The sequence below is a fragment of the Penicillium atrosanguineum genome (assembly GCF_028827265.1).
Source record: "Penicillium atrosanguineum strain IBT 20685 chromosome Unknown utg000003l_segment0_segment0, whole genome shotgun sequence".
NCBI lineage: Eukaryota > Fungi > Ascomycota > Eurotiomycetes > Eurotiales > Aspergillaceae > Penicillium > Penicillium atrosanguineum.
This window is the reverse complement of record NW_026623135.1, coordinates 2116280-2143147: the sequence shown is the minus strand read 5'-3', so window position 1 is coordinate 2143147 and position 26868 is coordinate 2116280. Positions and strand designations below refer to the sequence as shown.

The 26868-nt window shown below is 49.5% G+C and overlaps 11 protein-coding genes across 11 annotated transcripts; 7 read left to right on the top strand and 4 right to left on the bottom strand.

Moving 5' to 3' along the window:
- Positions 1-261: 261 nt before the first annotated feature.
- Positions 262-895, bottom strand: N7443_004222 (uncharacterized protein; the record flags this gene model as incomplete). The annotated part of the gene is made up of 4 exons (XM_056884278.1): positions 262-312; positions 372-439; positions 578-647; positions 722-895. The coding sequence occupies 4 exons, from the start codon at positions 893-895 to the stop codon at positions 262-264; spliced, it is 363 nt and encodes a 120-aa protein (XP_056742556.1).
- Positions 896-2480: 1585 nt separating this feature from the next.
- N7443_004221 (uncharacterized protein) lies at positions 2481-3490 on the top strand (the record flags this gene model as incomplete). The annotated part of the gene is made up of 7 exons (XM_056884277.1): positions 2481-2491; positions 2559-2617; positions 2691-2788; positions 2841-2863; positions 2933-2961; positions 3011-3020; positions 3073-3490. The coding sequence occupies 7 exons, from the start codon at positions 2481-2483 to the stop codon at positions 3488-3490; spliced, it is 648 nt and encodes a 215-aa protein (XP_056742555.1).
- A 496-nt stretch (positions 3491-3986) lies between these two features.
- On the bottom strand, positions 3987-5762 carry N7443_004220 (putative 3-methylcrotonyl-CoA carboxylase, beta subunit (MccB); the record flags this gene model as incomplete). Its single annotated transcript, XM_056884276.1, has 2 exons — positions 3987-4281; positions 4333-5762. The coding sequence occupies 2 exons, from the start codon at positions 5760-5762 to the stop codon at positions 3987-3989; spliced, it is 1725 nt and encodes a 574-aa protein (XP_056742554.1).
- Positions 5763-6269: 507 nt separating this feature from the next.
- N7443_004219 (isovaleryl-CoA dehydrogenase) lies at positions 6270-7840 on the top strand (the record flags this gene model as incomplete). The annotated part of the gene is made up of 6 exons (XM_056884275.1): positions 6270-6450; positions 6508-6595; positions 6647-6741; positions 6813-7048; positions 7100-7377; positions 7426-7840. The coding sequence occupies 6 exons, from the start codon at positions 6270-6272 to the stop codon at positions 7838-7840; spliced, it is 1293 nt and encodes a 430-aa protein (XP_056742553.1).
- Positions 7841-7983: 143 nt separating this feature from the next.
- Positions 7984-8881, bottom strand: N7443_004218 (uncharacterized protein; the record flags this gene model as incomplete). The annotated part of the gene is made up of 2 exons (XM_056884274.1): positions 7984-8763; positions 8813-8881. 2 exons carry the CDS (start codon positions 8879-8881, stop codon positions 7984-7986), a joined length of 849 nt encoding a protein of 282 aa, XP_056742552.1.
- A 1904-nt stretch (positions 8882-10785) lies between these two features.
- N7443_004217 (Nucleic acid-binding OB-fold) lies at positions 10786-11238 on the top strand (the record flags this gene model as incomplete). The annotated part of the gene is made up of 3 exons (XM_056884273.1): positions 10786-10916; positions 10967-11131; positions 11187-11238. 3 exons carry the CDS (start codon positions 10786-10788, stop codon positions 11236-11238), a joined length of 348 nt encoding a protein of 115 aa, XP_056742551.1.
- Positions 11239-12197: 959 nt separating this feature from the next.
- N7443_004216 (acetyl/propionyl/methylcrotonyl-CoA carboxylase subunit alpha) lies at positions 12198-14697 on the top strand (the record flags this gene model as incomplete). Its single annotated transcript, XM_056884272.1, has 5 exons — positions 12198-12349; positions 12400-12598; positions 12688-12785; positions 12838-14455; positions 14647-14697. The coding sequence occupies 5 exons, from the start codon at positions 12198-12200 to the stop codon at positions 14695-14697; spliced, it is 2118 nt and encodes a 705-aa protein (XP_056742550.1).
- A 1124-nt stretch (positions 14698-15821) lies between these two features.
- On the top strand, positions 15822-17105 carry N7443_004215 (uncharacterized protein; the record flags this gene model as incomplete). The annotated part of the gene is made up of 4 exons (XM_056884271.1): positions 15822-16239; positions 16292-16361; positions 16419-16844; positions 16925-17105. The coding sequence occupies 4 exons, from the start codon at positions 15822-15824 to the stop codon at positions 17103-17105; spliced, it is 1095 nt and encodes a 364-aa protein (XP_056742549.1).
- A 1505-nt stretch (positions 17106-18610) lies between these two features.
- Positions 18611-19543, top strand: N7443_004214 (uncharacterized protein; the record flags this gene model as incomplete). The annotated part of the gene is made up of 1 exon (XM_056884270.1): positions 18611-19543. The coding sequence occupies one exon, from the start codon at positions 18611-18613 to the stop codon at positions 19541-19543; it is 933 nt and encodes a 310-aa protein (XP_056742548.1).
- A 76-nt stretch (positions 19544-19619) lies between these two features.
- Positions 19620-20789, bottom strand: N7443_004213 (serine hydrolase domain-containing protein; the record flags this gene model as incomplete). Its single annotated transcript, XM_056884269.1, has 1 exon — positions 19620-20789. The coding sequence occupies one exon, from the start codon at positions 20787-20789 to the stop codon at positions 19620-19622; it is 1170 nt and encodes a 389-aa protein (XP_056742547.1).
- Positions 20790-23236: 2447 nt separating this feature from the next.
- N7443_004212 (glucan endo-1-3-beta-glucosidase btgC) lies at positions 23237-25712 on the top strand (the record flags this gene model as incomplete). The annotated part of the gene is made up of 4 exons (XM_056884268.1): positions 23237-23342; positions 23407-23573; positions 23649-24925; positions 25643-25712. 4 exons carry the CDS (start codon positions 23237-23239, stop codon positions 25710-25712), a joined length of 1620 nt encoding a protein of 539 aa, XP_056742546.1.
- Between the last annotated feature and the right edge of the window lie 1156 nt (positions 25713-26868).

Genomic DNA, 26868 nt, shown 5'->3' with positions numbered 1-26868 from the left:
TCTATATTCCTTTACGTCCGGGCGCTCACTAAACTCCGATGCCTTCACTTCACTCGCCAGAGAAAATTTTTCTTTCTTAAGTTCTGCAGCCAGCTCCTAAGTATTGGAACTATTCCTAATTGACTCTTCACCCAAATGACAGCGCCGGTGCGTTCTTAAGCAGTACTTCACAAAGCATCACGTTGCCTGTTTCAGTCTGCGCAAGCAAGTTTATCCATGGATCGAATGACTGAGAAGCAAGATATGGCGCTATCCTGGAGCCTATTTCTTCCAACCCCATCTTTTCAACGACCACATATCGTTCGGGTTGAACTAAAATAAATAGTTACAATGCCATTTCGCCCAAGTGAGCAGACAGGGAGAGAACTTACATTCTCAGCAGCAGCAACCGGATTGACATAAGTGTCCATGCCAGAGAAGACCACCTCCGTGATCTTCTCTTTACAATCAGCGATGGCCTGCTAGGCACTGACTGACAGAGGAGGAAGCGTTCCAGTCTCTTCTTGACCAACTTCACCCAATCATTCAGACTCTTCGTAATAGATTTTTGCTCCTGACACCTTGCTCACCAACTCACGCACAGCTAGCCGGGCGGTATTTGTGAGCTGGTCCAACTTCCTCAAGCGGTCGTTCATTGCACTGGGGTCCTTGGTCCACTAGCTGAGCTCGCCAAAAGAGGTTCAAGCCAGGCATGATATCATCTTGGGAGATTTGGACGTACACCTTGGAGATGGAGCTGAAAAGAGAGAGATAGGCCCGGAGCACCAGAGTGGTAGTGTACAGGTCCCACCGGGTCATATCTGAGAGCGAGATATTTCCAATCAGATGGGGCCTTGGCTGTGTCAACATTGTACAGGAAGTCGCAGATGTTGTGCTTGACCACATATTTGATCATGGCGGATAGCGCGGAGAATAAAGGCACCGAATCGATGAAATGGGTCTACATCTGAACCAGGGCACTGATACACTATAGCAAGCAATTACCCGCCCATTGCAGAGAGTTGGTTGAATTCTAAACCCTCGTCTTATTGTCTATATTTCCCTTTCTCATCCATTGAGAATTTAGTAAATGGTGCCTTTTACAGATCCTCATTTCTTGAGGGAAAGCTTAGCCGTCGCAAATCAGGTACATTAGGAGATAGGCGAGAACGGTTTAGTACTTTAGTTCTTGCGATTGTTTCAAGTGCGGAAAGTGAAGAAGTGGTTCCGGTGGTGGCTTCGGATTTAGTATACCCCTGTCGCTTAGGAAGCGTTCCTATAGGGTAAGTTACCTTAGCTCAACCTCGGCCGCCCTGGGAATGGTGAGACGTCCAACACATCGGTTTGGCATGATGTATAATGTGACATGTCCAATACCCGTTGAAAAAAGAAACGGTACTCAGACTCGTAAGATTATATCCCGACATGACGTACCAAGACGTGAAAGGCTTCAGCCATTGAGTCGGGATGCGGTTCACTCATGCAGACTGTAGGATCTGTCACGTGATGTTTTAGTATACCTGCTGTGCTGGCAGAAACCCATTTTCATATGGGCCAGTAGCTGGGTAAAGACCTATTTCACTCCACATAAGAGGAATTGTTATCTCTAGGGGCAAATGTGGGTGGATATCCTCCAACTTCCTAGTTAGTTGAGAATTGCGGGGTTGATCCTCACCCTTTGTCGGCAAATCCGACACTTAAAATTCCCAACACGTTCACGCTTGACCTGTAACACCCTGAAGAATCAAATTCTTCAATACTTACAATACGAGTGGAGCATGTTAGGTAAAAACAAAAACACGGGAATGAATGGCATTGTGGAGTAATCGGAAGTCGAAAGTCGAAAGTTGACAGTCGAGACTCACCGCCAGGGACAAGTGCCGTAATGATGTGATTGGGAAAGGGGGAATTCAAACTCACTGAGAACCGATTGGACTCGAGACTCAAGTCTTGGTCCTCAAAGTCTGGCGCAGCACACAGCCCAGCCTCAAACGTTGTCTCTTTTCTCTCTCTTCCCCCTTTCCTCGACAACACTAGACGGGATACTAGTCTCTGGCCCGCACACACCCACTCCACGACGTCCACGTTCATCTCAAACCCTCAGCCTCATCCCTCATCCACATTGACCCCCCTGTGGACCGAATCCCCGAATCGCCATTGATCGCGCACGGACATCCAAGGGGCACTGGCACAGCTTGAAAACCGATGTAACCGATTCGGTCTTCTCCTTGCTCTTCCTATCGGCCCCTAAGAGAGCTGGTCGATCGTGCAACCATTGAGGGGCACAACGCGGATTACATTGTATACGAATTGCCGGCCTACTACCCCGATCATCTTGGCGACCTCCTGGACGACTGCGACAAAATCCTCGACCGATCGCGTGTCGAACCACCCCAGAATCACACAACCCGGATTTCTTGCCATTGACTCCCGCCATCCTCTTCGGCCCCGCTTGCCTTTCACCTTATAATTATCTTGGACGATTTTCTCGAGTTGTCACAATGCGGCCGCAGTAAGTCGTGGATGTCCTGTCCAACCCGGGTCAATACGAACTTCTAACCACCTTTCGCTCGTGATAGACGCGAATACCATATTGTTGTGCTCGGTGCTGGAGGAGTGGGAAAGAGTTGTTTGACTGGTACATATCACCTGCGGGGCTATCGCATGCTTGCAAGGCCATTGCAAACATTGTGAACTGGGTTTGGAGCCAGAAGCTTATGACTTCACAGCGCAATTCGTCCAGAATGTTTGGATCGAAAGCTATGACCCCACGATCGAGGATTCATACCGTAAACAGATCGAGGTAGATGTATGTGGTTCGACTCCGATTGGATATGGACTTTCGCTAACCTCACATCTAGGGGCGACAATGCATATTGGAAATGTAGGTGCTCTATGGCGAAGGAACAGTGCTCAACAAGAACGGAACTGATCAATGGATCTTATTTTGCAGCCTTGACACAGCGGGCACAGAACAGTTCAGTGAGTCAACTCCCTCTTGTCGTCTTCTTCAAAGCTAACGACCCTCCAGCGGCCATGAGGTAAACCCAACTCGAAACCACGGCATCCCTCCACCCACTAATCTCCTCTCAGAGAACTGTACATGAAGCAAGGCCAAGGCTTCCTCCTCGTCTTCTCAATCACCAGTGCATCCTCCCTTAACGAACTCTCCGAACTCCGCGAACAAATCATTCGAATCAAAGACGACGAAAAAGTTCCCCTAGTAATTGTCGGCAACAAATCCGACCTAGAAGACGACCGTGCCGTCCCCCGAGCCCGCGCGTTCGGCCTCTCCCAAAGCTGGGGTAACGCTCCATACTACGAGACCTCCGCCCGGCGCCGCGCGAACGTAAATGAAGTTTTCGTCGACCTATGCCGGCAAATCATTCGGAAAGACCTTGAAGGCTCTGGCTCAAGTAGTGACTCGAATCGCAAGCGCGAAGGGCCAGGCCGAGATCGCAAGAGAGACAATAGGACGCAGCGCCGCAGAGGCCCTTGTGTTATTCTTTGACACACATTTGAATGATGGGTTTATCTACCGGGCCCTGTGTCCACGGTGAGCCTCTGAAAGTCACGCCTGCCTCCGCTTCTACGCATTTGACGCGTCATATGATGTTTTTTTGTTCCCCCTCTACCACACTTATGCATCAACCTGATAGAAAGATGCGTCGCCGCCTACCCATCTCATAACTCATATTATACCATTATGCTTCTTTCCTTATTTTGTCGGGCTAGGCGCGCTCGCGCCGTTTTCTTTTTCTTAATCACACAACTAAGGCCTGGATTGGAAGGCTTCCAAAAGTCGACTTGAATAAAAGCTTTGATATTTGATTTCATTTGACGAATCTGTGAATTCTGGCCCAGCCTGTCTTTTTTTTTTTTTTTTTTTTTTTTTTTAAATTTGATGTCTGCAGGGAACTGCCTAGGTATGTGAAATAGATCATGTTGGATTCATACTCGAAACGCCATTCACCCTTTCATCTGATGGTTCTATATGCCAATCTGCTCTACATTCGGAAAACACCGAACCTGGTCTGGATGTCCGGCTCTGCCTTCCCTCCAACAGCAGCTGCCAATCCCAATCCTAGCATCTTTCTCGTTTGAGCGGGAGGGATCACACCATCATCCCATAATCGGGCCGAGGAAAAAACCGCCTCGGACTCATGATCAATACGAGCCTTGAGGGCAGGGTCGGCTGATTTACCAACAGCCTCCATAACGGAAGAAAGCTGCTCGGAGCCCATGACACCAATCTTAGCATTGGGCCACATGAACATTAACCGAGGAGAGTAGGCACGACCGCTGGAGTACAGTTAGATTTGAGCTTCCACAGGTTTCAAAGAGAATACTTACCACATTCCGTAATTACCAGCACCAGCGCTAGAGCCAAATACAACGGTGAACTTGGGGACATCTGCGCAGGCAACGGCAGTCACAAGCTTCGCACCGTTCTTCGCAATACCGCCCTTCTCGGCATCGGCGCCAACCATAAACCCTGAGATATTCTGCAAGAAAACGAGCGGGATACGTCGCTGGGCGCACAGTTCAATGAAATGAGCGCCCTTGAGCGAGGACTCGGAGAACAGGATGCCGTTATTAGCGACAATGCCGACGCGGTGGCCATGGATCTTTGCAAAGCCTGTGACTAGAGTCGTGCCATAGTCACGCTTGAACTCGGCAAATTCACTACCATCGACGATACGCGCGATGACCTCGTGAGCGGGGATTTGACGACGGAGATTGGTCCCGACGATACCATTCAGCTCAGTGGGATCGTAGATTGGTTCTTTGACTGCATCCTCGAGAAGCAGTGGAGGGGTGGTAGTAGGGTAGTTCAGATTCGCGACGGAGCGACGAGCGAGAATGAGGGCATGGGCATCGTCGACGGCTAGATAGTCCGTCACGCCGGAGATAGAAGAGTGCAACTGACCACCACCCAAATCCTCAGCGGACACTACTTCGCCGGTGGCAGCCTTGACGAGCGGCGGGCCGGCCAGGAAAATAGTACCCTGGTTTTCGACGATGATTGTCTCGTCGCTCATGGCGGGGACGTAGGCACCACCGGCAGTGCAGGGACCCATGACGACGGAGAGCTGTGGGATGCCGAGGGAGCTCATGCGAGCCTGATTGAAGAAGATGCGTCCGAAGTGGTCACGGTCTGGGAAGACATCCGCCTGATGGGGGAGATTGGCACCACCCGAGTCGACCAGGTAGATACATGGTAGCCGGTTCTCTTGGGCGATTGCTTGTGCGCGGAGATGCTTCTTCACCGTGATCGGGTAGTATGTGCCGCCCTTGACCGTGCTGTCGTTTGCCACGATCATACAATTGACGCCTTCCACTGTACCAATGCCAGTAATGATACCACCGGCAGGAACATCCTCGCCTTCGTAGACCTCGTGGCCTGCAAGTGGGGACAGTTCTAGGAACGAGGTACCCGGGTCAATTAGCGCTGAGACTCGGTCTCGTGGTAGCATCTTTCCCCGTGAGATGTGCTTTTCCCGGGCTTTTTCTGATCCGCCTTTCGAAATTTGGCCATGAAGGCTGCTCATTCGGTCCAGAAGTTCTTGCATCTGTTGGCTGTTTTCGCGGTACTCGGGTGATGAAGTATCCACAGCTGTGGGCAAGACGTTAAGTGCAGAAGCATGATGAGGGTGCGTATAGCTTGCGACGAATCTCGAAGGGATCTGAGTTATTTGTCTGGAGAATTGTCCTGGGCGGCAGGTGCGCTGGGCGACACGCGAGCCCAGGCTGCGGAGGACAAGCGGAGAAGGGGCGCGCATTGCGGGGAGAGGGGTGAACTAATGAGACCGACTGCTACTTCAACAATGAGTGAGATGATTCCAATAAGGGTGCTATAGGACCAAGGAAATCATATTATAGATTCGGCGTCAGAGGTGAGGGATGATATGGGGATAAAGAAGCTCCAGGTTCCCCAGATGTGCGGAGTTGCGATGATTGCCGCGTCTACCCGCGGCCCGTCATCACCGCCTCAAAGAACAGAGAAGTCGATGGCATCGAGGCCGGTAGAATATGAGAAGATAAACAGATACCTTGATGTGCTTTGAGATTAAATAGCCATTGTGTATTCTAGAAAGATAGTAAAAGGTCAATCGCTGAGAATGGAGGGTATAGCGAAGCGTAATAATACCTGTATACCCCGTGGGCGGTCTCCACGCCGAGGACTGCCGCGGGTTTCCCCTCAGCATAGTTTCTATTGTCTTAAATAGGCCCCTGCGTTCCGAAAACATCTTCCTTATTCCCTTGGCCGACTGCCTTGACATATAACAATGGCCTCCGTACGCATCCCTTTCCTCCTACGCACATCCGCCCGCTCGTTGCGGCCGCGCGCCATCCCCGCACTCTCCCCAGGTTTCGTGCGGAGCGTGTCAACGAAGCACCCGGCCGGTTTTACGCCACCCACAGAGGAGGACCTCATCGAGCTGCGAGAACGAGTACAAGACTTCACGAGTGAGTGGTCTTTCCCCCATCCGGCCTGTGATTTACGCTGACGTTGGCTTCGTCCAGGGAGAGAGATCCCGGAAGAGGTAGCTGCACGGACAGACGAGCAGAATGAGTTCCCAGCGGACATGTGGAAGAAGTTAGGTGATGCTGGGTAATGAATTTCCGTGATCATGCTGCTTGCAATTTGCTAATTGGGTTACAGGTTACTCGGTGTCACTGCCAACGAAGAATATGGTGGTTTGGGGATGGGCTACCAGGCCCACTGCGTGGTGATGGAAGAGCTTAGCAGAGCCTCAGGTAAGAAATACCGTGCATTTAGAGTCATAAAGATATATTCCGAAACCAAACTCATCCATCTTCTTACACAGGCAGTATCGGCTTGTCTTACGCCGCTCATTCCCAGCTCTGCGTCAACCAGCTCTCCTTGAACGGCTCAGTAGCGCAGAAAGAGAAATACCTACCAGGTCTTCTATCGGGTGAAAAGATTGGCGCTCTGGCCATGTCCGAGCACTCTGCTGGGTCCGATGTGGTCAGTATGAAGACTACAGCAAAGGAGGTGGATGGTGGCTGGGTGCTGAATGGCACCAAAATGTGGATCACCAATGTAGGTCCCAATTGCGTCGACCGCAAGGAATCAAACTAATTCAAGATTTAGGGCCCTGACGCAGACTTCATCGTTGTATATGCCAAGACCGAGCCCGAGAAGGCCTCCAAAGGTATTACTGCTTTCGTGGTTGAGAAGGGCTTCGAGGGCTTCTCTTGTGCCCGTAAATTGGACAAGCTTGGCATGCGCGGCTCCAACACAGGCGAACTCATCTTTGAAGACGTCTTTGTGCCCCGAGAAAACCTTCTTGGTGAGGTGAACCGCGGCGTCAAAGTCCTGATGGAAGGTCTTGATTTGGAACGACTCGTCTTGAGCGCAGGACCTCTTGGGTAAGTCGCCGTCAACGTTGCCATTTTGGCCCTTCTAACATCTTCTAGTATCATGCAAGCTGCTCTTGACCTTGTTTTACCTTACACCCACGTCCGAAAGCAGTTTGGTACCCCCATTGCTCACAACCAGTTGATTCAGGGCAAATTGGCAGACATGTACACCAAGCTTGCTGCGTCGCGATCATACACATACGCTACAGCACGTGAAGTAGACAACGGTGCCGCTTCACCGAGTCCGCTTGTGATCCGGACACAGGACTGCGCTGGAGCGATTCTCTACGCTGCCGAGCGCGCCACAGAATGCGCACTGGACGCTATCCAGCTCATGGGCGGAAACGGCTACATCAACGAGATCTCCGCTGGACGCCTACTACGAGATGCGAAGTTGTACGAGATCGGAGCTGGCACGAGCGAGATCAGACGGATAGTTATCGGTCGCGCTTTCAACAAAGAGTATGCCTAGAGTGTTATACAGAATTAGATACCTTGAGTGCTTGCAATGAATGTATTATTCGACGTTATGCCTGATTTGCTCCGTATACTGGAAATGCATGTTTCCATCATCCATTCATGACAGTCATGAGACCGATCTCATACATGTAAAGCCTACTTCTTCTGCCTGGTCGACCTGCGCACTGGGCCAGATGAAGCTGTCGTCCCACCATCCACATCCCTCTTCTTCGACGCAATGCGTTTCGCCCGCGGCGCAGTCTCACCGGTCTTTTTATTCGTCTCGGGAGGAACCTCGGCTTTTCGTTTGCGGCCTCTCTTCGCCGGGATCACAACAGCCAAGTTAGACTCTCGCTTCGGCGACTGAGGCAGTTCCGGTGTTGTGTTTGACGCATCGCCCGCGTCGCCATTCTCCGTCGTATTGTCCATAGACACGATATCCGACATGTCATCCGAACTGTCGTCTTGGTCGTCTTCGCATGGAAATTCGTCATCGGCAAGGGCAGGGTCCGGTTCGCATATATCCTCCGCCTTTCTCTTGCGCAAGCGCGACTTGTCCAATGCAGGCTGGGCGGATTTGAAAATCTCGCGCCAGTTCTTCAGCAGCGCCACTTGCTCACCAGCACCCGGCTCGTAAATTTGAACGGCAATATCTTGGTCCTTTTCCAGGCTGGATGTCTTCCAGACTACACCTTGGAAGGATGCGATGTCTGGCTTTAAGGAAGATTTCAGCCGGGGGGCGCGGTTTGCTCGGCGGGTTTTCGTGTCCGTGTCTTTCGCGACTGGAGCAGGCTTCACGGTCGGGTCTTCATCGTAATAATCGTCTGTATAGTACTCCCAGTCACTGTAGTAGTCCTCCGCTTCAATTCCCGGGTCTTCGTACAGGACCGCTTCGTAGTATGAGGTTTGGGCGAGTTCGTCCTGCAGGGCACGGTCCTAGTCAGATTGGGTCCGGTAATATCGAGTTAAAGGGTTGAGCACTCACTGCAAAGTCCGGCATATCCTCAATTAGATACTCCTCCTCCCATTCGTAGTACTCCTCATCGTCGGACATTGTGGAGATGACTCGGGTTGAGGCAAGAGCCCGTCGAGGATGCACTAAGGCGGCAACAAATGAGGTGAGATTGCAGGATGGATAAATCGTTCTGGCAAGCCAAATGAAGCAAAGCTGGTGATGTGACCAACGTGACGAAGATCCGGCTGATCTTTGCATCAAAGAGGCGATTGCTAATGTAAGCCTTGGCATTTTTTTTGCGCGGCCCCACATTTTTTTCTATAGCTGACCCTTCCTGACCCCTTTCTAGCTGTCTCACTGTCGCTATGTGAAATGTATTGCTTTGAAAGGGGCTCAAGTGATAATTCAGTTCTAATATTTCTGCTTCTTAGGCCACTCAGTGGCTGAGATCCATTGAAATGATATTCTCACCTCTTATAAGGGATCAACTTCAGTCAAACTTGTCTTCCAAAAGCTGGGTTCACTGGAGTTTAGAGCCGATTCAATCATGGGAAATGCATTACTCCTAGTGTCCGTTTTATGGTCACAGTTGTTATGCCTCCACATTTGTTCCAAGAAACCCATAGAGGCCCTTTACCGCCATCAAATCCGTGGTCTTCTATGCATGCCCATGCTCAAGTCCAATATATCAAGAGATGACCATTCGTCTCATCGCCCGCACGATCCCATAGGCCGTGGGGAAACTAGAGGGCTAACTTATGGGAGGCTATCGTCCTATAACAATCGGGGACCAGCTTCATGATCGCAATCGATTGGTTCACAAGCTTGGCCTTGGCACATACTCCACGATATGGCTGGCCCGAGATCAAAACTTCGATAAATACGTTGCCACCCAGGTATCTTCAGCAAAGTCGAGCATGAGTGAACTTGAAGTGCTCTCGGATCTTTCCAACTCGCAAACACTCGAGCGCCATGTTCTGAAGGTGGGAGAGTGGTCTAGCCTATGTGGAACTTGGCACTCGATCCAATCCCAGATGAACTCACACAGGCATTCCAACAGAACAACGCTTTCCTGACTCTCACATTGGCTGCCTATACCTCTCCTGGGATACAGAGCAGAAGTCTCGTGAAATGTTTGCAAATGACCGCGAAGGTGCGGAGAAGGAGCATCTTTGTGGTTGTCTCGCTATTACGAAGAAAGGTTTCTCGATCGAGACTGCGTACAAACAGGCGATATCTCTAAAGGAGGGCGGTGCCGATGGTCTTCGGAAATGCTCCTCGCGTTTGAAGATCATCGGTTTTCACAACCTGATCTATTTATTTGAAGTGATACATTGACCGACGCGAAGAACCAGGTCGGGTGCTTTTGTTCATGATGGGCTTTGGCGTTTTTGTCAATATATGCCGCTCCCGCCATTGAGAACCCTTGTCTCGGTTACTTCTCAGATTGCTGATCGCTTTGGATTATACGATTGTGGTAAGATCAAGGAAGGTCGACTGACTAATTTGTTACATGATTCTGGAGACGTTATCCAGTCTTGATGCATTTCGTGGGACGAAGGATTCTTGGAGGTACAAAGAAAGACTAGCCCAGAAGTAGATGATCTCTAAGTCATCTCAAGTCACTTTCACTTTTGTTAGTCGGTGTTACCTCGGGATGTGGATCCTCATCCGTGCCGGCCCGAGTCGTGAGAGCCGTGATGTAGGTTTTACCCAGTTTGGGCCTGATGTAAATGAATTCAAGCCCGGTAAGAAGGACAAACTATATTATGTGGTCTAACAGCCTAGGAAGCCAATCAATAGTCACATGATCCTACTTATTCATGGCATCCACCGATGCAAATCCGATCTGTAACCAAATGTGGAGCCATTTCAGACTCCTTAGAATGGCCAATGAAGCGTAGCCGCGTGGAGGAGAAACAGTGTCATCTTCCGATTCGCTTCAAACGAAGAAAAAAAGTTAAGAAGTTGACTTCAACGACGCAATCTCCCTGTGGCCCACAATGGCGGATTTACTATACCCGCAAGGCTCCTTGCGTTACTTCTTCTTCCATGGAAACCATGGGGACGTCCCTATCCCTGAAACCGTGACGGTCGAAGCAAAAATCGTGGCTTTCACCGGGCAGGGTCAAATGTAATCTTACCTACCTATCTCTCTCATTGAAGATCGTTCTGATGGATAAGTCTTTTCGGCGAAAACTTCGAGAATAACCCTTCGGTTTACCATTTCACCAACGGGGTTTACAAAGGCGATGGCCAGAACGAACGCCCTCTTCCTGCATCCCATTTTACAGAAAGACTTCTAAAGAATGTCTCCGTGCCTACACTTGTTTTGGCTGAAACCCCGAAGTAAGCCTGTCTGTCCCCCTGTTTCCGTCGGTCGTGACTAATGACTAATAAACAGCCACTGCATGGGAAATGACTTTGAGACGCCGGATCCTTTCATCTACATGTAGGAAATCCTTCAAAGATATACTTACGTCATCTAACTGAGTACTGCAGTGCAGTATTGGTCTGTGGAAGAAGCGACCTTCGTCCCTGTACTGCTGACGACAGAGAATACGTAGGCTCTATGATGCGGAATTTCCTTCCTCGGCTTATGAGGTCATTGGCTCCAATAGCTAGCGAATATCTTCCAGGTGACGTCCATAATCTACGCGTCGATATCGCTAATCGCATGGAGTCCTTCGAATGCGATCCCGATTTCGATGGATTCATTGCATTGTACCGGAGCCGCTATGTTCCAAAGTCGCTTCCACAAAGAGCAGTGGTTGAGTTGTGCCTGCTCCATGTTTTGAAAATGCCCTTTGAATTGAGCTTGTCTATTAGAAGCTCACTGATTCGTTACTGATTGAATGTTTCCCAATAAATGTTCGAATTATCTCGAATTATCTTGGCTTTCTCTCGATTCACGACTTTCGCCCTGGTGCATGTCTTACATATTTTGATATTGCCTGACAACTTATTTCGACCGTATTCCAGCAATGAGACGAGGGCGTTCGCATAGTTTTAAATTCTCTCGACTCAGCACGGAGGTAAGGAAGTGAGTAACCAGTTTCGCAACGCGGAACATACAAAACGGAAGCGGAATAAAATCAGGGTTTCAAGAACAAGCCATAATAGCAAGATACATATAAGGCCTGCCAATATACCCTCCGAGCAACTACCTAGGGAGCCCATAGTATGTTCCTAAATAGGAAAGCGGTCGCCTCCCACGGCTTTCCCCGCAGTCTCGCTTTGCGTCGGCTTCTGCGGGTCAACAGCGGCGCCTTGAATGCTCACTTGAAAGCCGCCTTCCCCAGCTTAACCTCTCCAAATCCCGATAATGAAAGCCTGCTGAGTCCCTGTAACCTTGGGCAGATCTGTTTAGCAACTTGACGCATTTCAAGGTTGCACAACTGCATTCACAATCACCATGACCCTTTCATCACTTCTCCGCATTACTCCCCGCCTTGCCCCGACCGTCACCCGCAGAGCTACGAGAGCTGCATCGTCGGTGGCAGGGAAACCCCGGACAACCAACTCTTTAGATTCAATCCTCATTGCCAATAGAGGAGAAATTGCACTGTATGAGGCTTGGAAATCTTGGAGATTGGCTTTTGCTGACTAGGAGCTAGACGTGTAGGACAGACTGCGGCGAAGCATGGGATTCGCGTTACCACTCTCTACACTGATCCCGATAGTCAATCTCAGCATGCTTTGAGCTCGCCACATGCGTTTAACTTGGGATCGGTGTCGGCATACTTGGACGGGGATCGGATTATCGAGATTGCGAAGAAGGAAGGGTGTCGAGGGATACACCCTGGTTACGGATTTGTGAGTTACCTAACTTGGGGGAGCATGGGCCTTTGCCTTTGGCCTCATGTGGACTGAGAGGAGAATAACTGCTAATGACTTCTATTTAGCTGAGCGAGAATTCTGCCTTTGCCCGAAAATGTACAGAAGCTGGACTCGTATTTATTGGCCCGCCATGGAAGGCAATCGAAGATATGGGCGACAAGAGGTATGTTTGTCAACTTGTAGATACCTACACGGACAATCTGACGAAAAAACAGTCGCTCCAAAGAGATCATGCTCGCGGCAGGCGTGCCCTGTGTCCCCGGTTACCACGGTCATAACCAAGATCCTGCGTTTCTAGAAGCCGAGGCCGACAAAATCACATATCCCGTGCTTATCAAAGCCATCAAAGGAGGCGGCGGTAAGGGAATGCGTATTGCAAGCTCCAAAGCCGAATTCCAGGCCCAGCTGGAATCAGCAAAGTCAGAAGCTATGAACTCGTTTGGAGATGATAATGTCCTGGTCGAGAAATACATTACAACTCCTCGTCACATCGAGGTCCAGGTCTTTGCGGACAAGCATGGAAACTCTGTCGCTTTGGGAGAGCGAGACTGCAGCATCCAGCGGAGACATCAGAAGATTCTCGAAGAGTCGCCAGCGCCACATCTCCCCGATGTAACCCGGAAGGATCTCTGGGCAAAAGCTCGAGCTGCAGCCCTAGCGGTGGGATATGAAGGCGCAGGAACAGTGGAGTTCATTTTTGATAACGACTCAGGAGATTTCTACTTTATGGAAATGAACACCCGCCTGCAGGTTGAGCACCCCGTCACAGAGATGGTCACAGGCCAAGACCTAGTCCACTGGCAGATCCTGGTGGCCGAAGGGGCTTCGCTGCCTCTGACGCAAGAGCAAGTGGAGGAAAAGATTTCCAAGAGTGGACACGGCATCGAAGCCCGGATCTACGCTGAAAACCCCGACCAGGGATTCATTCCTGACTCTGGCCGTCTGATCCACGTCCGCACCCCCGCAACTTCAGACGACATTCGCATCGACGCTGGATTTGTAGAAGGAGATGATGTCTCGGCTCACTACGATCCGATGATCTCCAAACTGATCGTCAGGGGAGAAACACGCGAGGAGGCAATCCGGAAACTCGGCGCCGCCTTACAACAGTACGAGGTGGCTGGCCCCGTGACCAATATCGAGTTCCTCAAGACCATCTGCCGCAGCCCGGATTTCATTGCGGGCGCGGTTGAGACAGGCTATATTGAAAAGCACCGCGAAGAGCTTTTTGCCCCTAAGATCATTGACGATGAGGTGCTCGCTCAGGTCGCGTTGGCATGTCTGCACCGAGACTCTCACACCGTGTCTCCATCCCCGGGGCTCGCTGGTGCGGTCGGGTTCACCCCCAGCTACCAGCAGCGCCAGCTGTCATTTACCGAGTCAGCGGGTGCTCATCACGACGGACCCACCTACAGCGTGCGCGTGCAGCAGACATCAAGCCAAACCTTCAACATTGAGATCGGGGACCGAGTATTTGAGCAAGTTTCGAGTCGCATGGACCCAGCTTCCAACGTTGTGACCTCCTTCTACCCTCACACACGCCTAGATACGACCGTCGTCCGAGACGAAGACACCATCATTGCATTCCAGCGCGGTATACAATACCGACTCACGGTCCCCCGGGCCAAATGGATGGAAAAAGCACTGGGTATGAAAGACGTCGCCAATAGCGTCCTAGCCCCAATGCCCTGCAAGGTTCTGCGGGTGGAAGTGCAGGCAGGGCAAGCGGTGGAAAAGGACCAGCCGCTGGTGGTCATTGAAAGCATGAAGATGGAGACGGTGATTCGCAGTCCGCAGCGGGGAACAATTGCCCGCGTCGTCCATCAACAAGGAGTAAGTCACGCGCCCCTTCCGCTATGTTCTAGACCCTGGGTCTCGTGACATATTACATTCTGGCTTTTAGCTCCCCCTTTTTTTGGTGTCTCGCTTTTTGGTTTTCGGACTGGTATGAAAAACAAGAAAACAAGACACAAGAAGACAATACAGGCCGGCTTCAGTTGACAAATGCTAACTGTACCTTGCAGGACCAATGCAAAAGCGGAACGCCCCTGGTAGAATTTGAGGATTTGGAGTAGGAGAATAAATTAGATCAAGATCAATAATAGCAAATTGAGTTCACCGTTGAGATATGCGGCTGTTAAATGTGACGATTATTGACAGCTCGGGATGGGATTGCTGTATGGTGCCAGAGCGCGTGGTAGACTTGTGGACCCTAAGTATAGTTGTAGCTTTCAGGCAGCATTCGAATTTTCTGAAACTCGCGCTATCCGCCTATAAGCTTTGGAGATTCTCAGGAGCACGGGAAGTACACTCTAGTAATTGACATGTAAGCACGTTGGCCCAGTGGCCCAAGGCATAGAGAACTAAGGATCGTGGCTGACATTTTGGTTTTTGGGACGATAAGATCGAGTGGATACGATGGGGTCCACCGTGATTAACCCCGTTTCGATGTCCCCGGAAGATCTTAGCGAGTTCACTATATATAATTGGAGATAATACCAATACGTTCGTCATGTTGACTCGAGCAGAAAAGCCCGGGGATAAGATTGCCACTGTTCTTAGGGCCTAGTGGCGAAACGGGTGTGCTGTAGAGGGCGGCAACTGCGGGCCTGACAAGTCATATATTTCAGAATTGAAAGAAGCAAAGATAGACCAAAGATAGACCGAATACGTAGAAGGCTACGCCTAAGTACCGATACCGAGTAGCAGCAGTACAGGGGTACCCAGTACTTCTGGTACCTGGATAAGTATCAGTTACATGAGCCAGACTGTAATGAAACCAGATCGATCTTGTCCACCTGACATCACTCGGCAGGTTTCACTAAATCATTCAATTCAATAAAATGAGACCAAAATTCCCAAGTCAATCGCTCGACCACTCACTGGTTCACCGACCATTGATCCTCCCTGCCATTGGAGGCATCCTCCAATGCGCCCCCTTTTCACCGCACTTGTTGCATTCCCCAGCTCCTGGGCCCGCGCCATCCTTGTTCCAGAAGGCCATCAAGCTCTGTTAGAAATCATAATAAAATAAAATAAAAACCTGGGAGCTCAGAGCTTTCTTGTTATCCTCGCCTTTCCCTTTTTTTTTTTCTTCTCCCCAGACTCGAGACATCCTTTTCACCGTATATTACCCCTCCGTAGCTCTAGCTCTAGCTCTAGTTCCAGCTCCAGCTCGAGCTTAGAAGCCATCTCCACCATGTTCAACCGCACGGTCGCCCGATCCGCCATCAAGGCAATCAATACCCGTCCAGCTCTCTATGCAGCCTCAACCCGCCCATTTTCCCTCACAGCCATTCGCGCAAAGAAGGAAGACCCCAACAAAGACCCTATCCTCGCCGCCACCGACCGCGCCGAGAAAGGAGCTTCCGGCGAGCATGAGGGTGAATTCGCGCGTACCGATGACAGCGTTCAAATCCAATATCCTCCTGACAGCCAATATCCCGCCCAGCCCGTTGTCCAGGGCCGGGGTGGGATGCACTTTAAGCGTACACTGGCTCAATTCTCGCTCGAGAACAAGGTTAGCGTTGTGACGGGTGGTGCTCGTGGGCTGGGTCTCGTCATGGGCCAGGGACTGATTGCTTCCGGCTCTGATCTGGCGATTGTTGACTTGAACAGTAAGTTTTCAATACTTACCTGGTCTAGACATGCCGCTAATACTGTCAACAGAGACTGAAGCTGAGGAGTCTGCGCATAAGCTCATTGAGCAGTTCCGGATAGAGAATCCCGGCCTGGAGCAGTATGTTTTTATATTAACTGAGAAGTGTACGCTACGGCTTGCTAATTCGGGTTTCAGACTGCCCCAGATCACAGCCCACTACGCCGATGTCGCCAATCCAGAATCCGTAGACTCAGCTCTGGCCGCAATTCTCGCCAAGCACGGCAGGATCGATAACTTGGTCACCTCGGCAGGTTTCACCGAGAACTTTGACGCGATCAGCTACCCATTCGAGCGCATGCAGAAGCTATGGGGCGTCAACGTGGATGGCACCTACTTATTCGCCACAGGCGTGGCTAAGCATCTAATGGAGCGCAACGCTGGTGGTAACATCGTTATGATCGGCTCCATGTCTGGCGCAATCGTCAATGTGCCTCAACCCCAAGCTCCATATAACGCTGCCAAGGCCGCTGTGCGGCACCTCGCCGCGTCTCTAGCTGTTGAGTGGGCTGGCAAGGATATTCGTGTCAACTGTATCAGTCCCGGATACATGTTGACTGCTCTGTAAGTGGTTTAGTCAATAACTCTGGTTTTACAACCAGAAATCGTCTAGCTTGAAAGTTGTGCTAACAATACCTCACCAGTACCCGCAAAATCCTCGACGAAAACCCTGAACTCCGCGATAAATGGACCTCCCTCATCCCCGTCGGCAAGATGGGAACTCCGGAAGACCTAATGGGCGCTGTGACTTTCCTCTTATCCGACGCCTCAAAGTACATTACCGGTGCTGAGCTGCGTGTTGATGGCGGATATACCGTGACTTAATTGCCTTCGCCTTCGATCTATCAATGAAATGCATGATTACAGGCTCATTTTACAGTGCGATGCAAACTAGATCGGGTTCAAACTGCTCTAACCTCATTTTAATATGTTGAGTGGGCTCTTTCATTGTCTTTAGTCAAAGGGGCATTGTCCGAGCTCGGATCCAAGAAGTAAGCTTCGTGCTAAATCGGAGAAAGAGATCCGATTGAGCCGTTGTTCAGTCTTGACATCATCTTCACGCTGTGCGCTTTATTTTTGCGGGGAACCCTGCAAAGTATAGATCCCGGTATAGGCTGTACCCGGTACTCAGACCTAACATGGAACCGTTTTTTGCCAGAGTATGTTTGCGGTCTCTGACTTTCCAGTTTGTTCACATTGAAACTAGCTGTGGGCTGTAGGTTTGTGACTCAAGGCCCCATGACCCAAGACCTGCATAAACTCAGATTGCGGTGTAGGGAGCATATGCAACATTTTACACCACCTTATAATCTCCGGTGTACAGGTAAGCAGCCACATCAGTCACGGCCTATTTTTATTTATTTATTATTCATTATTTTTCGAAGCTGTCGCTTTCCACAAAAGCTAACTACTCGTTCTTTCTCTCCAAAGGCGTAAAACAGAATACTCAAAAATTCGATACCAGATAACATCCCTTGCCGTTTACCCCTGAGTAATATCTGGAATGTGCCTTGATCAGATTCCCCGTATTAATGTATTCAATCGGAAACAAGTTCCGGAAAAAAAAAATCTCTGGTGGTGTTCAGACGTATTGGTACTTTTGTTCCGGTGGTGGGCTTGGTCCCTGGTGCCTGGCTAAAGAAACCATGGGCGGATTGTGTTTCGGGGCGTTGTTGATATTTTGCTGTTTTTGGATATCGTCCTTTTGTGACTGAGGCTTTCATTTCGAGCCTATAGGACAATCTACAAGCATTGAAGTTTGATTGGGCAGTTATGTGTGACTGTATGGGGAAGCTGAAGAAATGAACGTGGGGGAAGTGGGAAGTGGGTCTGGTAGCAGTTAACTTGTGCTGTCAGAAACCCGGAACCCGGCATGGCATGAGAGGCTTTCGCTTTCTTACCCGAGCGGAGGACCAGGGTTTCTGCCCCGGTACCGATGTAAGCATTGTAGGAATGGTTTTGGCTTGACTGAGCACAGTGTCCTAATAGGTCGTGATCGGTGGGTTCCGGATACGCAAAGGAGCAAGAAACTGATAGTAGTAAATGTTCCTAGCTCATTTAGATAGAACAATTATACCCTCTACTTTGACAGCCAAATTAACTTAAAACAAACTGAAGAATCTTCTTCCGCGACTCGGCGCAAGTTCCCCTTTCTAGCGCTGATCTTCAACACTGTACTTTGGCCGAGATCGATCTCTTTTTATCTCCGAAAGCCATTCCCCTAGGAAGAGGCACCCTGATCAATTGAATTATGGCCCCGACAAAACCGATCATAAAGCAGAAACTATCCCCGGGGTACCCTTCTTCATCTCTGCACCCTGAACGCTATCATGCGCGCCCACCTAATCACTCTCCTGGCCAATACCATACTAGCGACATCAATCACACAACTCTCCAATTTCACCAACTACGTGGACATTGAAAACAGCGCCCTCCGTCCAAACGGCCATATCCTCCTTACAACCTTCGACCAAGGTCGCCTCTACACACTCAATCCCCTCAGTGATTCCCCACAGGCTGAGTTAGTCGCCTCTCTGCCGGGTGCTACGGCCCTATGCGGTATCGCAGCCATTGCCAACGATAAGTTCGCCATTGTCGGTGGTGTGAGGGGTCATTATCACTATACAAATGAAACCGTGTATACCGTCGACTTCAGCATGGATGCTGTAAACCCATCCGTTCACGCCGTCGCTCGCCTCCCCAATGCATCCATGCTCAATGGCTTGTCTTCGATGCCAAAACAGCCTCATATCATTTTGATAGGCGACTCTCGACTCGGCGCTATATTTCGTGTCGATACAACGACTGGAATATCCAGATTGGCTTTCAAACATGATTTGCTGGCTGCGCCAACGAATGCATCCCTACCTATTGGCGTAAACGGCCTCAAGGTAGTAGATGATTATGTCCTCTTCACTAATAGTGCGCGAAATATCTTCGCGCATATCCGCGTTAGCGCGGACGGTCTGCATTTTGGCGATGTCGAGATTGTGGCACGGTTAGATTCGAGCTCGGGGTCCGATTGGGATGATTTTATTGTTGATTCGGCTGGTGTGGCGTACGTTGCCCAGCCGGATAATGCAATTGCGAGGGTTATGCCTGGTGGGACACATTCTGTTATTGCCGGGGGTGGTTCGAGTGAGGAGGTCAAGGAACCTACGTCTGTGCAGCTTGCCAATGGGGGACGCTCTATTTACGTTACGACGCGTGGGGATGGGAAGAAGGTCAGTGGGCAGGTTCTTGAGATTCAACTGCTTCGGTAAAAGAGAGGATGCGCGCTATACACGTTTAGCACTGTATACATACATTGTGTGGCGCAGAGAGATGCCCAGCTGGAGCTTATAGACAGGCTGTCACACGTTCGCTTCCAACACTCTTCAGAGCATCATAGATCGCATTCACATATGCCTCAATCCGGGAGTCTCCAGTAGTACCAGGCGTGGCCATGCGGTTTTGAACGTAGCAAATCGTGATGCGCTTTGAAAAGTCCATAATAGCCATCGAACCACCCCAGCCGCCCCAATAGCAGCTCCCTTCACGGATCCAGCCCTTGGCCGGATCCGCCGGAAGACCGAACCCAAGTGCAAAACGTAGCCGTTTCCTTAGACAAAGGTCTTTCCCACTGATCAGCTCCCTCGTTGCCAACTGCGCCGTCTCAGGACTCAAAAGCTTCGTTCCATCCACCGTCCCTCCCAAAGAAATCGCCGAGAGGATACGAGCGTAGCTCCTAGCATTTCCAAACCCATTGAGCGCCGGCAACTCGGTTTTTCTAAATTCCGCCGTCGCAGCAAACTCAGCCTTCAGTGTCGGTGAAGAAAATGTTCGCGCCGGAAGACTAGTCGCATCGAAACCCGGCGGGGGCACAAATGACGGAGGCGAAATCAACTCCGCAACACGATACCACTCACTCTCCGGCACACCCAGCTGGAAATCAGCTCCCAGCGGCCCCGATATCTCCTTTTGAATGAATTCCCTCGCCCGCATCCCCGTAGCCCGTCGAATCAACTCACTGACCAAATGCCCTTGAGTCACAGGATGATACCCACTGGCAGTGCCTGGCTCCCACCACAACGCCTGCCCTGCAAGCCGTTCAGTCGCGGTCTCGGTATCATAGACATCCTCCATAGTAACGGGCTTCTCCCAAGCCGGAAGCGCAGCCGAGTGAGTAAGGACGTGCCAAACTTTCACGTTCTCTTTCCCATTCGCTGCGAACTCAGGCCAGTATTGACATACGGGAGCTGAGGGTTCGAGGAGACCTCGATCGATCAGAATTAGGGCGGCGAGGTTGGTTACACATTTGGTCATTGACCAGGGACAGGCTATTGTATTTTCGGTCCACGGTTTTGAGCGCGCAAGGTCAGCGTGACCGGCCCATAGATCAAGCACATTTTTGCCGGATATGTTGACGCAGAGGGAGAGGCCGAGTTCTTCGGAGGTTGCTATGTTTTGTTGGATGATATCGCGCACGCGAGTGAACGCTGCGTCGCAGTGGCCTTGCACAGTTGCCATGTTGGGTGTGGTTGAAGAACGGTTTGGTTCATAGCTGAGGGGGCGGTTTTTGGGGATGGGTGGGGCTGCGGGGAGAGAAAAATACCGAGGCTCGTTTGTAGAAAGCGGAGGGTCTATTGACAGTCTTCATTCGTTCACGATTGCATTCACTATATTTGAAAATAGTCTGTTTAATAGTCTATATTACATTACAATTATATTTGCACCCTATGTGTATCCAGGACTCTGAATCTCGTAGTCAATCAACAAAGAAGCGAATTCAACATCATACAATCTCCACTACCATGATCTCTAAGCAATAGAGCACTGGTCAGTGAGAAGAGGTACATCTTCGCAAAGATGGGGAATTGGCATCATGCAAGTCGTATCAAATGGCACACCCAATAGCACAAAGACCTTGTATGAAAGCTCAGGATGGTACAATCGTGTCTGAAGTAGGCCAAGGAAGCTCTGATGAGGATGGGCAGGGCGATTGGCCATTCCAGCCTGAACTCCAATTCTCTCTGCCTCCGCCAGGCATACCAAGAACTTGGCATTGGCACACTAACAGTGTGAACGGAAAGATTGACCACATTATGCTTTGCGTGCTCAGAGAGGCCCTAGATGAGATTGGCAGCGAGCAGTAATGCAACTTTTTGCAGTGAAAATACTTAGCTGGCTGTGAACTTCGCATAATAATACTTGAAGACCGAGTTGCAATTAAATTTCTGTAATGTACGCATTTAGTTCTACGCTTAAAGTATTCCAAAGGTCAGAGTCAGGTATTTGGAGCAATTCCATTTTTTATGATTCATAGATCATGATCGCGGAAATTTTTCCTTCATATGCCAAGGACAAAACCTGATATTGGATGATACAAGGGACGTGTCGAACAAATAGACGAAATTATATGGCGTGTTCCATGGTTGAATTTTTACAGGGTAGTATTGCCATGAAGAGCTTGCAACCTCGCGATAACGTCACGATGTCCTTGGGTTGGGTTTGCAGCGGCTGGCATCGGCCTGCCGAGACCAGAACAGGCAACTTGGCAGCTCTTGGCTTACCTACCATAGCAATGAGTAGGAATATGATCTGTGGCAGACACAATTCTTGTCAATGTGAATTCATGATTAATTAGAGGCTAAGTGTCATTATTCAAAACAATCTAGAGACAGCCGGTCACCCCTAGTGAAAAAAAAAAAAATTCCCGGCCTTGGAAGTCTAAAAACATGTCTATCTTCTCCGCATAGCCTACATACCAAGTGTTGGAGACCCCTGTGGATACCAATCTGGGGGATGTGGAGATACCTAGGGGCTGAACTTCGCGTTCGACAAATGCGGCCTAGTGGAGGCGAGCTTGCGTCTACAGAAATTCTTTACATTCCTCCGTGCCCTTTCTCGTCGATATGATTCGACTCTTCATCTCCACTACCGGGAACATACATCCTCTTAGACTCGGCGCGTAACCAGATTTGAAGGTCCATTGAAATGCTCCCTGAAGGCCCCTAATGGTATCTCTCGCAAAGGAGAACATAGTAGTCTCATGGCTCCACAATTGATAGATCCTAGAGTGGTTCGAATAGTTAGCCACTTCATCATGCAGCGCCTAGGTCGCTCGGGTGGCAGCCGATAGGGCTACGTGGCCTAGGTTGCAAGGGGCGACAAATCGGAACCTTGGAATGCGATGATGAGGGGGCTGAATTATTTGTTATGGAGCTATCTAACTTTAGCAATTCGTGCCTGTCACCGGTCCTTGATAAATGACTGGTCTGCTGTTGACAGGCTTCAGACCAGAATAAAATCAGCCCAATCCCGGCCCGTCCCGGCTGTCCCGAAAGATGATAACGATCTGACGCTTCTGTATTCACGCAATAAACGATGGGAGCTCTTTCCCTGTCGCTTTCATACTTGTTATTAAAAGGTCGCGTACTGCTCTGTACACGACTCAACAGGCTCTCTCAGTTCCGCAGACTGGTCGCGTATGTCATAGCTCCAGAGAGGACAGCACTTGTATGTTGCTTTGATTTGTCTCCAATTCGCCTATTCCCTTTCCCTGGCATTTGACTGCGTTTCAGCACTCGATACGCTCTGCTAGAAGCAAGCAAGGGATCTTTTTCTTTTTCCAACTCCTTCAATCCCTGCAGGTGTGCATTCTAGAATCATCTGTTCCCCACACTACACGTCTTCTGGCTCCCTTGATATTGCATCATTTTGAGAATCTTGCTTGCCACATAATCAAAGACCTGTCACACTGACTTTTTTTTCCGCAGTTCTCCGTGGAGAAATACCGCATCTATCGATAGCAAAAGTTACTTGACCAACTTTCTGAAATTTGCCCCCGAGATTTTACAGGGTTGATGCCTGAGGCGAAGGCGTTAGCAATTCCTGGATGAGAACACTTCTGTGAATGATCTTACTGTTTTCTTGTACCCAGTAACATATTCTGTTTCATTTTCTTATCTCTCAATATGGAACCAAAGGTTCCGCCTGGGCTGTTGACGATGTCCCAGTCTCCCAGCGAGCTACTGGGACGAGAGAAATTAGACGTCACGGCAATCAAGAGCTTCTGGCAAGGTATTCACTTCCATGTCTGGGCCTGGCAGACTCCAGGAATTTGCTAACACAGTTTTGAATACAGCTTTCTACGTCTCACGACAGGCCACCAATACTCAGACAGATCGTCGACTTGAGTATTTGTTCTGGAGAATATGGAGTAGCGAGACCTTGCAAGACGATGCCAGTATCGAGTCTCTGGATCGACTGGTGTCCCGAATTTTGTCCCCAAGTGAAACAACCAAACCGCAAGTCAGTTTCCCACGTCTTTCTGCAACCCCCTCATCTCCCTGCCTCTCCTTTCATCAGCATTAACTTCCCATACAGATCCCCCCATCATCGGAGTCTGTGTTACCTTCTCCGGGGCTCCTCTCAGCTCCACGGGCCATTCCACAGGCTCCATCCAAGCCTCAGTCGACCAACCGCTCAAAGAGCCCCCTTCCTCCAATCTTGAAGAAGCCCCACAGTATTCACGGCGACGTGCTAAAGTCAGCTCGTCTTCTTCTGGAGAATCCTGACGGGGAAATTGTCACCCTCAATCCCTCAACCCCTCCTAAATCAGACACAACTGAACCCGACGCGAGGCACAACTCATCAGGAGGAAAGACATCGAAGAAGCCTCAAGTGAACGCTAATCGCGGAGGCCGAGGCTCGCGTCGTCGATCTGTATTTAATCGGCGCAAATCATCACAAATAACCATTCCCAAGTCCAACTCATCCCCGAGCCAGCGCCTGGTGAGCTCCCACCCTGCTAAATTCGACAACCCAATAGACCCACTGTTGAATGCCGACCTTATGTCTCCCCACGAGCTCTCGCATGCAGAGATTCACGCCGGGGTCGAGCCAGAAGACAGCTGGGCAGATGAAGAATCAGCTGTGCCTATCATAAAACGAGCCAGCAAGCTAGTCGCATCACCAGCAACAAGTCTCACCGAGCGTATTCACCCCATCAAGAACCCCGAGATCAGCCCTGCCGTCCTCGAAATTGCAGATAAGCAAGACCCTATTCTCCCCCCAGGAATTCAAACGGTTTGTCGAGACCCCATTCAGGACGGAGCCAAGCAACATGCTGAACCCACGGAATTCAGTTTCTCTGATGCCTTTCCCGGCACCCCCGAAGAATCCTTCTTAAGCACCGATACCTTGTCAGGCATCTCCGTCAATGCCACTAAAAGCGGCGATATTCCCGGTCTAATCAACGCAAAACGTATCCCCATGCCTAGGAGCATGATGAATGAACTTCTCAATATCATCGAAGACCCGAAGCCTGTAAAGGACCGAATCCATCTCCCCATCCGTCCCTGGTTCGTCACCGAGCACGCCTGGTACCGTATTCCACAGCAGCACTATCTCTTCGACTGGATGATTCTCGAGGAACCGACTCTTAATGAACAGCCTTCGGAGAGACGGCTTGTTGAGCGCGATTTTAGACAGGGCTTTGCAGATCAGATGGAGTATCAGATTGAAATGCTTGCTGAGCTTGAGAGAGCGAGTCAAGTGGCTCTTGCGTTGGAGCATGGCCCTGTCAGGGAGATCTGGAATGATAGTTGGGACTCTGATACCCCTACTCTGGCATGTGACTCCCATGAAGCTCTTTCATCGGAGTACGCGGAATCGGATTGAGAGCTTGTGGACAAGGAAGACTTGCTCTGGCAGGCTTCAATGTTGAGTTACAGTAGTCTTTGAAATCATATTTACCCCCGCACTCTTAGACATTCATTCCCGAACTAATAGTCTGACACGCGAGCCAAATTTTAGTGGTTCCCCAGTAATCCTTGTCGGACTGTATCTTATTCACCGGTAACGACAGATGAGTTCTTGTTATAATATTGTAATTAGCCCTAGAATGAGACAGAATCTTTCATGCAAAGAGACCAAACAGGGGAATCTTGACTGTCTGGCAATATCCTCATTTTACTCTCTTATGTCTTCTCGTCACGCGTAGCCTTCGTCTACACTCTTTTAACATCCAATAGAAGGCTGTAGTGACTACAAAAAGAGCTAACTCAGTAGGTTAAGATACTTTTCACTCACTATGGTTTCATTCGCCAGTCCTGATAGGATGATTAACGATACCATGGTTTAAATCGGACTTTATATTTCACAATACGACGTTTAACCCTCTTCAAATGTAATTTACCCGAGATAGCAACTGGGCTTTCCTCAATCCTTCACAATATTTATCATTTGCATCATTCGTGTTACTGATACACCTGCATCTCATTAAGTTCTTTCTCCCTCCCACCTTCGTAATATTCATCAAGATCCTTATCCCAAGTTGCGTGTAACCCCTTTGAATGAGATTCTTGTTTTTCATACAGCAATCGCATGGTTGAGGAGATTTCCTTTGTAAACAAGTTTGATTCCAAAATGTCTATCCAGACTCATTGACAGCACCATCTCGGTCCTATCCGTTTAAAGTGGTCAGTCAATAATGTCCCAGCCTGCTCCATTTGTTGCACATACCTTCAGGTTAGAGCAGTTCTTGCAGTTCGTGCAATTTACCATGTTAGAGCAGTCTTGGCAATCGGTACAGTTCGTCATGTTGGAACACTGCTCGCAATTTTCGCAGTCATTGCAGTTGCTGCAGAATGAACAGTCGATACAGTCCGTACAATTGGAGCACTAATCTTATAGTAAGCATCACCCAGGTAGTGTGACTTAGTGATGTGCGCAGGAATGGACCTAGATGGCGTAAGGACATACATTGTGGCATCCTGTGAAGCGACGTTTAGCATTGCTGACCTTTATTAACACTTATTGGCTCACCTTCGCAATTACGACAGTTGCTGTTATTCTTATTCCCATCATCATCACTAGAGAGAAAATTAATTGGCGGTCAGACCTATTGAGGAAGAACATCGCGGTCATTTGGGAACGCGGGGAGGAGCTCTTAGCTTACTCATTGGCCAGTGGAGCGTGTTTTTTATCTGTCATGTTGTCCACTGAGAAAGGACAGTTCTATCGAAAATATAATTACTTCTCTAATGCAAAGTCAACAACCATGGTCTTGAGCAGGGAATTATATACGCGCTACAAAATAGAATTGGGTCATCATGACGTAAATAAGAAAACAATATACAGCGAATATCTTACGCGTTGGTGGGCTTACCTGCTTGACGGTTATGAGTATGCGTATAGGCTTCGTATCGTCATGGTATTTAGCCTTCCTGAGAATACCCTTAATTCAAACGCCACTAGTGCCGCTAAATATCACGGTGAAGTAACGTTTCTGATTTCAAAAGTGATCATTTTCGGTGTCGATTCCAAAGATTACCACATTCTAGCTGTAGAAATGGGACACTGGTAGCTATCCAGGCAGACTGGTATCCTTTAGAGTCATTGATCAAAGCGCAAATAATAAACAGGTAGCCCCCTAGGTCGAACGTATTAGGGCCTAGACGAAGGCTGCAACGTATGAGATAAGGAGGCAAAGCGGGGTAGACGATCTTACCAGGACCTCTGATCTACTAAGCGATTTCATGTGATTCCATAGGTATTTCTGTATCATAAAGATGGCCTTTCTAGGAGAAACTATGAGAAGGGA